At 29.6% G+C, this 12224-nt stretch overlaps 1 protein-coding gene across 1 annotated transcript in view; it reads right to left on the reverse strand.

Annotated features, from left to right (window-relative positions):
* Positions 1-12224, reverse strand: part of LOC113387605 (protein Wnt-5b-like) — a 164566-nt gene continuing 152342 nt past the window's right edge. Inside the window, exons 5-7 of the mRNA XM_026624952.1 lie at positions 3945-4047; positions 2151-2343; positions 1-163 (exon numbers count right to left, since the gene is read on the reverse strand). Coding sequence (XP_026480737.1) covers positions 1-163; positions 2151-2343; positions 3945-4047 — 459 coding nt within the window. The remainder of the gene's footprint in view (positions 164-2150; positions 2344-3944; positions 4048-12224) is intronic.

The following is a 12224-nucleotide window of genomic DNA, read 5'->3' on the forward strand; positions in this document are numbered from 1 at the left end:
TTATTTGCAAGTATGGACGTCGACGTTTCGAACGCAGGTTTTGCATTCGACAAAACAGCACCAGTGGAATTTGCATTCGCATCGCTCTCGGACAGAAATCTTCCGGGTGTTGTAGCCGCGGCCGCAGCAGAGCAACTTGCAGCCGTCCAGGCCGTCCGAAGTCCTGGGAAAAAGTAATATATTATTGGTGAGATTTTTTTTATATTATTATACTGCATTTTACTCTCAAACAGTTCAAATGAATCTACCCCCGCTCATTGAGCTTGTGCGAATAAATTTGAACTGAATGTGAGCGAAATTCGTTAGCAAATTTTGGGTTATTTTTAACTTCCCGTAGGGTAAATTATAGTAATTGCAAAAAAATCATTTTTTTTTATATATCTTTACGTTTCAAAGGTTTCTGAACATTTTGGCATACCTTGAAAAAATGGATGTGTGCGGATACAATTTTTTATCGAATATTTCGTTTCTACGCAGCTAACTTATCGCGATTGCTTTAAGAGAAAGCTCAAAATTTCCATAATATTCCAAGTATAAAAAAATTCAAATTTTTCAAAACTTAAAAATTTGCATAAATATATTTTTTTACAAATTCTAGATATAGTTTGAATCTTTTTTTGAAAAAAATAATTTTTGTTACAGGAAGTTTAGCAATTTGCCTTAAGACACGATGCCATGCGACATCATAGTTAGTTTTTTATTTTTTACTTCTTTTTTCATTATAAAATTATTGAGTATTTTACCATTTTGCAATCCTAATTTACGCCAATTTTTTATTGAACTTGCCAAGACACGTTTTTTTAAATACGGTCTTTCAAAGTCGAACAATTTTGAAAATGTTTTTAAATTTTAAGTCATAGTTTAACAAATTTGAGCAATTTGTGACATCATTTTTGATTGTGGTTCTAAAGATGCTGTTTGAAGTTTCATTTTTAAAGTTTAAATAAACAAAAAACAAGAAAAATAACTAAAATGACTATATGATTTCAGTTTGACCACAGCCTTAGGTTTAATTTAAGTGCATTAAGCACGTGGTTTTAAAACTTTATGAGATGATTTCATGTTTTTATTTTTTTATGATAGCTTCAACCAGCCCTGGCATTTTCTTTGGATTTCATTTTTACACTGTATAAATTTGTGGAATAATGACACATGTAAGGCGCCGAAACGTGCAAAATTAATATTTTAAATATTTATTGTTTTTTATTTCGTCAATTTGATTGAAAAAGACTCAAAAATATGATTCAACGACAGAAAAAAATATAAAGTATGTTTGCAAATTTTCGAATTTTTAAATGATTTGATAATTCAAATTAATTTAAACACATTTACTTTAGTAACTTGAAAAAAATATTTGATTCTTATTACTGTCACTTTTTTTTCAAATTTATAACTATTGTAAATTTTTACTATACTTTGGCGTTTATAATATATTATGGATTTTGTATTTTTCATTTCATTTGTTTTCTTTTTTTTAAATTGCTGAATGTCAAAATAATTCAACATTTAATAATAATTTAATATTCCAAATACAATTTGTGATATTATCATTTGCTCAAATTATTTTTTTTCTTTATCGCATAACGTTTAGTTACATTAGAATAAATTTGTTTCTTTTTGATTTTGTCAAAAAAAATATTTTAGTTTTTAAAACTGTCAATAGTTTCTTTCTTGATTTATGACTAATGTATTATTTCTATTATAAATTGAGATTTAAAGTATTTTTTGAACCTTGTCATATTTGAATGAACACGAATATCTGAATTGATTTTTTTTCGATTTTCAGAAACTTTAACACCTGTTATTTCACAGTGTTTTTTCTTGTCAAAATTATTTGAAAATCTTGAAATTTTAATAGTTTTAATATAAACTGAGATTTTTAATATAGCCTATATCCTAATTAAGATATAAATGCACACGGTGAGCCGTTAAAATTTAAAATCGGTTCAGTAGTTTAGGAGTCCATCGAGGACAAACATCATGACACTATATATATAGTTAAATATATTCATAAATCAGAAGCTTTTCAAATACTATTACAAACAAAAATCTAAATGTTAGGGACCTACTGCTTTAGTTTAAGAAGTTGATCTTGAATATTTTTTTTCATTTATAATTTAAAATGTTTGTTAAATCTAAATTTGGCATACCTGTTGCAAACTCTGCCATGTGTTCCTAAACTGCCGGTAATTTGATTCTTAACGCAATAATTCGGCGAATCTTCAATGTAGACCAGATCTCCTGGAGAAGGCATTTTGTAGCTGGTATCTCTGATTTGAAGCTTTCCACGTTTATTTATTCGGACTTTGGTGGCACCGTCGTATTTGTCCTTTAAATAATCACCTAGGAAAAAAAATTATAATTGAGGATTAATAACTAACTATAATATATCATTAATAAGCCATTAGTGAGCACTTATGTGAAATAGCAATTGTATTCCTGAATGCGCATTGGAGGTGTCATTGCTAGTCAATTACTAGAATTTTATGACTATAAGCTTCTCTAAAGTTTGATATAAATTTTCACCATCTCATTTGACAAATAACACCTCAAATTTTACCATTACAATCCTCGATGTTGACATTAACGACCATTAAATAACGCTGTATGGTGCGTGTGGTCCATTCCTCAGGGTGACCATTCATTCATTTATGTCTGATGATGACCGATACAATGTCTTCTTGTGTAGATTTTACAAGAGATTAGTAAGATAGAAAGGGAACCGTCCTTATCTGTACTTATCCGATGTTACGCCTTAAAATCGATGTTAATTTACGACCCATGATAAAAGAAACATCGAAGGAACGGGTTATTAAACGCATGTGCACCATGTTGGACGAAAGAAATGATTTGTCAACGAAATCGGGTGAGAAATGATAACGGAAAGGTAGTTTAAGATTTTTTGAAGATTTTAATATTATAATTTTCTGAATTTTTTTTATTTAAGTTTTGATGTTTTCTGAAAATTTGGGAAATTTTGAAAAAATTGTACTTCTATTGAAAATTTTGAAACCCATTCAAGTCGGTTGAACTATACTGTCGAAAATGTCGAACACATTTAAAGTTTACATTATATAAGTAAACTAGCTGTACCCGTTTACGCTTCACTGTATTTTACCATCAATTAAAATTTTGAACTAAAATTCTACCTCTCTACCTGTCCACCAGTTTACCTGTCAACCAGTTTGTCAGTCTACCAGTTTACCTACCCACCAATTTATCTGTCACCAATGATCCTGTTCACCAATATATCTGTTTACCAATCTACCTGTCAACCTGCTTATCAGTCTACCAAATTACCTGTCTACCAATTTACCTGTCTAGTAATTTACTAGTCTAATTTACTAGATATATATATACTCGTATATATATATATATATATATATATATATATTATATATATATATATTTAATATGTCAAGTCTTGATTAAACAAAAATATTGCGTCAGTATCAGTTTATAAATGATACCAAAGTATCCTGTAAATAAAAACAAAATGTATTTCAACTTTGTTACATGGATTTGGTATTTTCTTCGATGGGCGAGTTCGTTGAAGTTTTAAAATTAATCTCTCTACAAGCAAAAGACCGGTCATAAAGTACTTTTTATTATCATGCGACGACACGAGTACATATATTTAAAATCAATAAAAAAAGTAAATTACATGGATATTTTTTATTTTCTTGTCAACTCTTCTGGATGTAAAATTGACTAAGTAAAAAAGTGGACTTGATTTAGATCATATTTTTTATAGTCGAGAAGAAATGCTTCGTTTTTGAAATATCATTTTATTGGATGCCTCAATTTTTTTTTGTTAGGCGCAAATGATATCCTACAGCTTTTCGATTTTATTAGGATTTTTTTTCAAGAAAGCCTAGATATAGACATATCAAAATCTTGATTTTTTATACAAAAATATTTTTTGTTAAATCAAATTTCCTTACCAATGTCTCTAAAATTGGCAAGTTGTTGCCAGCAAGTGATGAGACTGCAGGAGCCACTGACTCCATGACATTTGCAGGTGACTTTGGATTTTGCGACCACCGCCTAAAATTAAAAAAAAAATGTATTTAATATGTATTTTATATAAAATATGAATCTTCATTAAATGATAAAAGAGATAAAACTCTTTCTGTTTTGGTCCAAGTGTCCTTTGTCCAATTTATGGAAAGTAATAAATAAAAAACATAAACTTCTCCTTCGGGAAGTTAAAAAAAGAGTGATCATTCTGAACTAAGAAAAAATAGCAAAAACAACTTATCATTGTTTGACATTTAGACTTTTTTTTAGAAATGTCTTTAGAAGTTTCTTTAAAATTTGTGCCTAATGCTGATATATGTTCGATTCATACATACAAAGTATGTAATTTAAGCATCATAGTACCGAAAATCAAATAAGATACATCACAAATCTGGATTGGTCTTGAAAATCATAAACATTAATTTTTGATAGATGACAATTTTAGTATCATCTTAAATATATATTAACTTAAATGCTGATGTATATTAAATTCTGTGTGAGTAACGTTAGCGCTAAGTTTTTAATTTTTTTTGAGAAAATTATGAAATTCAAAAATCGGTTTTTAATAGAAATAGAAAGGGCGAGTTTTGAATGTATTAATAACTCTGAACCAATATTGCAAATGATTAATGCAGCCAAATGCATCAGATTGATGAAAACACTTTTGCAAATCGATAAACTGTCTTTCGTTTCTCTATTATAATAATATTTACAACCTTATATGTAAAAATTAGGCATAAACAACGCATAATTAATTATTTTTAAAGTTATTAGTTCCTGGTCAATCACATTTTTTTGTTCTACTAAATTGCATAAAAAACTATTTACAGTAACATTAGTCAATAAATAGTTTCAGACAAAAACTGTTCTCAATAACTCATTTTTTGTCCAATTATTTGAGGAAATAGTTATTTTAAAAAAACTTTGGATAAAACCGATTTTTGGGAATAATACTATTCGATAACCGTTTTCTAAAATGACTATAATGAGATTTTAGTACTAATCCTAGTTAGCACATTTATTGCCAAAAGGCAATTAAGATTTGTAAAAAATTAAAATTGTTAGTATAATACAATTATTTGGACTACTGAAAAATTATAGGTAAAATTTCAATTACGATTACGATTTGTATTTAAATGTTTATTTATATATGAAAACCTGCGTAAAAAAGTTAATAAATTAGCATTATTATTGCCTCAAATATTAAAATTTAACGCAATTGCATATGAATGATTTTTTAGTCATATTTCTAAATTCATATTGTTCTTGTTAAAGACCAGCATATTGTCTAAAAAAATGATGTATATTTTGATTGACAATAAATATATGCAAAAAAATGTCTTTATACATTTTCAGTATTTATTTAAATCAATTCCCTTTATCCTGTAATTTTTTTTACTTCCAATGGAATCTCACCACGTACACTAAATAAAATAATTTTATCTTTTGGCCTTAATTGGCATAACTTTTCAAAGATATCATGTGACAGTTTCTCAGAGTGTACTATTAATTAAATAGATATGGTTCAAATCTAATAGAGATGATGAGCCAGGCGTAGGAAACATTTTTAAAATACCAAGAAACTGATTAAAAATTGAACTGGTCCTTAAATATTTTTTTAAAATATTTGAACAGTTTAATATTCACAAAATTTGGTACACATTATCAAAGATTGATAAATTTGAAACTAAATAAAATATATAAAGTACAATTTTATATTGCCTGACAAAAAACGATGCACCTGCACACTTTTGTAGACTGCGTTAGCCCGCGGGACAGTAGCTCTGACAATATTATGCCGGAAAATTTACTTGTCTGATTGAGATAAAAAAAATATGTTACAATATCGTTCATGAACCTATTGAAAAATGCCTGTTTATTTATTACTACTGTTACAATAACATTCTAGCACTCTCTACTAAAAATAATATAGAATGTTATAAATGATGTATTGAATTAATTTGATATAATAACATATAATTAAATTAAATCACAGCTTTCTTTTTGCTATATGTGTAAATGTTCACAGCCCCTTCTGTCCTCTATTCTATATACACCTTTAATAAATTCTTCTAGATATCTTAATATAAAAGCTTTTAAATTTACATTTACTTAAGGTGAGATAATTCGATCAGGTTACTACTTACAGGTTCTATTTTAAGTAAAATCGACGATAAGACTTTTTTTAATGTACGCCGTAAATCAAAAACTATTTTTACGACGATAATTGGAATTGAATATTTATATATTGAGATATAAAGTGATCGAAAAGTTATAATTTTAGTTGTGGGATTAAAATTATTAATTGTAGTGTAGATTATTGAATTGAGTAATTGGATAGTAATGGGCTGAGTCGGTCATAAAATAGACCAACGTTATGACAAGACTATATAACGTTGTGTTTTTTATATAAAATGTTACTTAAAACTGTCAAAATGCTATGTGTTTGCTGTGCATTTGCAATGACTGTTACCATGTTCCAGGAATATTTATATAAGGCATGCGTTGCAATGGGTAAACCATCCACTTCATTTGTATTAGCTGCCTCTTTCCCTCATATACCACATACTTCTACATTCACAATCAGTTAGTCATTTTGTGTATTAAACAACCGATTCTCCCGCATAACAGAAAAATGTTATGGCAAGGCTATGTTATGAAGAACTTTCCATACAAAATATTGAAAAAGCAAAGCCAAAGTGGTTGATATGCAGTAAGGCGTATTTCTAAGGTTGTCAGATAGGAAACCTAACCTAGAAACCGCACAAATCTCAAATAAACGATCTTAGATAATAGTGTGTTTCTGAATCAGCTTCATAACTTACGGGTGACGTTGCAGTTTATGTGTAAAACGCCTGAGTGCACAGCAAATACATGACATTTTGACTGTATGATTCAGTAGCATAATGCATGCAAGTTGGAGCGTAACATGGCCTTGCCATAACATTTTTCTGTTTTGCGGCAGAATCGGTCCCTAAATATTTTTCCAGAAATATTTCTCATGGCTAAACAATGTTTGCCGGACCAGCTAGTATATATATATATATAAATATATATATATATTTCTATCTCTATAACGGTGTCGTAACAGCCGACGCCTTCTTCTCAGTAGTTTCGATGCAATGTGAAAGCAATTTGAAACTTTTATTTTCCGTGTTCGCGCTTATCGAAAGGTGGAAATTAAATGCTCCCAGGCCAAAAGTGAAATGGACAATTTGTAGATAGTCGATAGTGCATCGGCTACTTCTACATAAATAAAATACTATTAGATTATCTATAATCTATCTAATACAAGCCGGATTATACTTGCTTCCTTTCACACCGATGACACCTTTAGTCGTAGAAAAATAGAAAAATACATGATTATAGCACTAGAAACTACTATAATATGATGAAACTTATACAAATGTATGAAATATTTTAAAATCAACAAGTATTTAATACCTTATCTAAAATCTATGAATATATTTTTTACTTGCTATTTTTAAACTTATGGGCTAATTGTGCCGCAAAATAGTCCAATATTATGACAAGGCTATTAGGTTCTTTCAATTCACATACAAAATGGTACTAAATACTGTCAGAATGTCATGTATTTGCTGTGCATTCATGCGTTTTACACATAAATTGCAACGTCACTCGTATGCTATAAAGCTGAGTCAAAAATACCCTGCTAACTAAGATCATTTTTTCGACATTTGTGCGGTTTCTAGGTTATGTTTTCTATCTGACAAGATAAGAAAAACTGCACACTAGCCACATGGCTTTTGGCAATATTTAATATGAAAAGTTCTTCATAACATAGCCTTGCAATAACATTGGACTGTTAAGCGTCAGAATCGGTCCATAAGTTTACTATCTAAGATGTCTGATTGTACAGAAACCAAATAGGATTTTTACAGTTTTTAGCAGCATTTTATATAAAAACTGCTACATAATATAGCATTGCCTGCTACATAATATAGCAAATTAACATTGTTCTATTTTATGGTAGAATCGTCATCTATGTATCAAATTTTATTAGTCGAAATGATTCTCAAGTTTAGTTGGACAAGTTTTATCCTAACGACAGAATCGCCTTCTTATAATTAGTATCAATCCTTTACTAACATTCCTTAAGTTTAGCTGGAGAAGTTTCTTCCTAATTTTCTGATTTCTTCCAAGTTATTTCTCCTAAGGTCGGTGGTTCTTGGTAAAAAGAAAATAAAAGAATAAAGGTGAATAAAATCCTTTCTTAATGTGTTAACGAAAGCTTACAAAATGAACAAAACATAAACGCCATGCAATATATAATAACAGTAGAAGAGTTGGTGGTAAAAAAGAAAAAATGTTTTCTCGATTAATGAAATCTTAATAAAAACTTAAAACAAAATTAATCTACTTTAAATCGGTTGATAATTATTATCAAAAATGTAGAAAAAATTGGTTTCAGCTGTATATGTGAAAGTTGAGAACAAAATTTGTACCTATTATTAAAATCTCTATAAAATATGTAATAGGTTAAGAGGTTGAGGCATATGTCTTTTCCAAACTTTATTTTTTTGATCTCTAAAATTATTTAGCAATTCTTTATTCCGTCAATACAAGTGAAATATTTTTTGAATCATTCAAATCGAACGCTCCGTTCTTTTAAAACCTGAATTGACAGTTTCTGCACATTTTGCTTTGTATCTCCGAAATGACAGGACCTGCCTTTGCCAGAAACTAATCAGCAAGTCTCCCCATCAATAGGAATCAAATATGTTTTGAATCATTCAGAACGTGTTCTATAAATCGTCGACGAACTGTAACTGCATACCACACATCCTTTTTTTCTAAGGTGTGCCAAAATGTTCAGAAACCTTCGAACTTAAAGATATGCAAAAAATTTAATTTTTTTTTTGCGATTACTATAACTTACCCTATGGAAAGTGTAAGAGAGATTTTGCTCTAAGAAACGTAGCAAAGTTGTTGGCATTTATGTGAACGTTCCAAAACATGAATAAAAATGCAGATTTAGTAACTTTTAAAGTTATGAGGATAGTAGTTTAAAGTTTTGACACTTTGATTTTTAATTAGACCCAACAAAGCCGAGAAAGGGTTTTCTCACTTGGAAAAATATATACTTCTATATATTCTTGTAAAAGATAGTTTATAGTTTATAGTTTATAGTTTATAGTTTGGTGAAAAGTCTCAAACATAAAGAAATTACACCACTAAACGCTTTATTGTACGTTACATAATCATGAGCATTACCACTCAAGTTCTGAGTGACTTTGATCATGGGTAACGCGTATGGGTAACGCGTAATAAGCTAAAATATGAAAAAACTAAATATTTATAAATAATAGATATATAACGAACCTAGATACTTATGATTCAATTGCAAAAGCTCAAGCCACTAAACCATGGTAAAGGACAAAACTTAAATTTGAAACAGCATATATATAAATCTATAATTAATTTCGCGTAGAGTAAGTTATAATAATCTAAAAAAAATCGCTTCGATATTTTTTCTCTAAAACAACCAGGCAGCATGATTGCTTTGAAAAAAAAAGTTTTTAGAAAAATTCAATAAAGTATATAAAAAAATTCAAATTTTTCAAAAAAGTCAATTTTTTTCAAAAATTTGAACATTTTCAAAAATCTCATTTATTTCAAAATTCTCAATAAATTTTAAAGATTTTTTAAACATTTTAATATTCGGTACGAGAAGTACCAGCAATTTGCCTTAAGGCACGATGCCATGCGCCCCACTAGTTTTGTTTAACAATTCTAATCTTTTTTTTTAATTTTCTACCAGAACCCTCATTATAAATTATATGACGGCCGGTCGTTCAGACACTGAAGAAGATCGCTCACTTCTTCATCGTGAGTTCGCACAATGCGCCTGAAAATTATGGGCAATTACGACACTCGCCGACGCAGATTCAGAGATTGAGATCGAGATCGAGATCTCGGGATCGAGATCACGATCCACTCCGAGATAGCAAAGATCTCGAACCGAGATACTCAGAGAATTTTTTAAAACTTTGAATTACTGCACTTTATTTATAATGCGCTATTTGAAGCTTAATAGCACTTCATTTGGTAAAGATGTAATATAGGTTTGTTGATAAAGCATTTTTTAACTTTCCGAAGGAGAAGTTTATGTTTTCATCAAAAAATCCGATCGCTAAATTTTATGTTTTCTCGAAGTTTCAAGCCATTCTGAATCGAATGAGACCAGCATTTGGAAAACGTATGTCTGTGTGTGTGTGCATGTGAACAGATTTTTGCCGTAAATCGACGTTGTCTCCAAAACGGCTGGGCCGATTTCCAAAATTTAAACGCCATTCGATCTATCTCGATGAGGACTACTGTTTGTGCGACGATCGGCCAAGCCGTTTCTTCATAAATAGCAGAAAAGTGAAAAAAATGCGTCACATTTTAGCCCGCAATTCGGAATCGATTTTGAGAATTCAAAAACTGTTCGAAGGATATTGGTCGGGAATCATGCTGATCAGTATTTGGTAGAGATCGGCCGGGCCGTTTTCTTATAATGAAGTGTTAAAAATTGTTTTTTCGACGATTTTTATTATTTTCATTTGACAGTGGATACCATAGTCTTCTAGATCATACTAAAATATTACGGCCGTACGGAACTTGTTTAACTTTAAAAATTCTTCAAAGTTTGCAAAAATTAGTATAGTTTTTTTCATTGACGTTTGCTCAAAAACAACTAAACCGATTTCAAAAATTTAAAACTTCTTTAATGCATCTCATTGAGGATTATCATTTCTCAGTTTTGTGCGACGATCGGCAGAGCCGTTTCTTTTTAAATTGAAAAAAGTGTTAAACTTTTTGTCCACATTTAAGCTTACTACCGAATCGATTTAAAAAAATCAAAAACTGTTCGAAAGATATTAGTTGGGAATTACTGATACTGATTAGTTTTAGATGAAAATCTACGGAGCCGTTTTCTTATAATTAACTGTTGAAAAAAAAGCTGATTTTTATGGAACCTTTTTTGGTGCTATATATCATGGTCTTATAGACCTTACTTAAACATTACGGCCTTACGACAAGGAGTTTAATTTTAAAAATTCACCAAAGCTTGAGAAAATGAGTAGTTTGTTTGACGTTTGTTAAAATTAAAATTAGATGATTTACTTGGTATAACGATAGAGTACTTGGTCTTAATGAACATATACAAAATCATTAAAGTCCTACGGAAGCTGGTTCAATAATAAAATTTCTTGATTTGTGATAATTTGCGTTTAGAAAATACTCCGAGTTAACGTGATCGTTCGTTTTTAATTATGTTTAATAAATCCACTCGGAATACTTTTAATCTCTAATAAATTAATAATTTTTTATTGATTAAGTCGATTATTTACACATATCGGGAAATTCTTGCAACTTGCCTCAATGCAAAATACCAATACCAACTAGTTATATTTCGGATCTAATGCAATATATTATTTTTCTCTATCGCCTTGCAAAACGTTTTCAGTGCATTAGTTGCGGTTATTTTTACAGCAAAACATTTCATCAATGACGGTCATAAAATCTTTGCAAAATATTTATATTATTATTGCCAGCTACACTGCCGCCGTTGCGAAATATGGGAGACTTGTAAATGATTGTATATAGAAATATGATTTACTGATTTTGAAATGTGATATTACTGAGATACAAAATTAATATAATTACTATCATTTAGTTGAATGTTGGAAAATCTTACGTTTTTGTTATTATAATAAAATCAGGCTTTGCACGGAACGTTAAATTTAACCAGTGGTGCATGGCATCGTGCCTTAAGGCAAAGTGCTGAAATATCCCGTATCAGAATTAAATATTCGAGGGTCACAGCGAGTTAGTAATCATCAGTAGTTCCATTCGCACCAAAAAAATGTGCAACTCCTCTACATTTAGTCTACACACAATTAAGTACAACGTGTTTCCGATCACCAATCACAAAGTAGACTGGACGTCCGATCCCAACCAATGAGAATGACATGTCATAATATATATATTTTGTTAACAAATATTTTGTAGTACATTTTTATAAAGTCGAAAATTTATAGAGTTAATTCATTTTAAAATTAAACTTTTTGATATGATAGTTCAGGAATTTGCTTTCGTTCCAACTCTTATACATCATGCATACACATAGTAACCTTCAGATCTAAAGCTGCTAAAATAAATAATTAACCAAAGTGAATAATCAATTAATATTAAAT

This window comes from Ctenocephalides felis, unplaced genomic scaffold, assembly GCF_003426905.1.
Source record: "Ctenocephalides felis isolate EL2017-DRISC unplaced genomic scaffold, ASM342690v1 CF-g0.4_SCAFFOLD_03572, whole genome shotgun sequence".
In the NCBI taxonomy this organism is placed as follows: domain Eukaryota; kingdom Metazoa; phylum Arthropoda; class Insecta; order Siphonaptera; family Pulicidae; genus Ctenocephalides; species Ctenocephalides felis.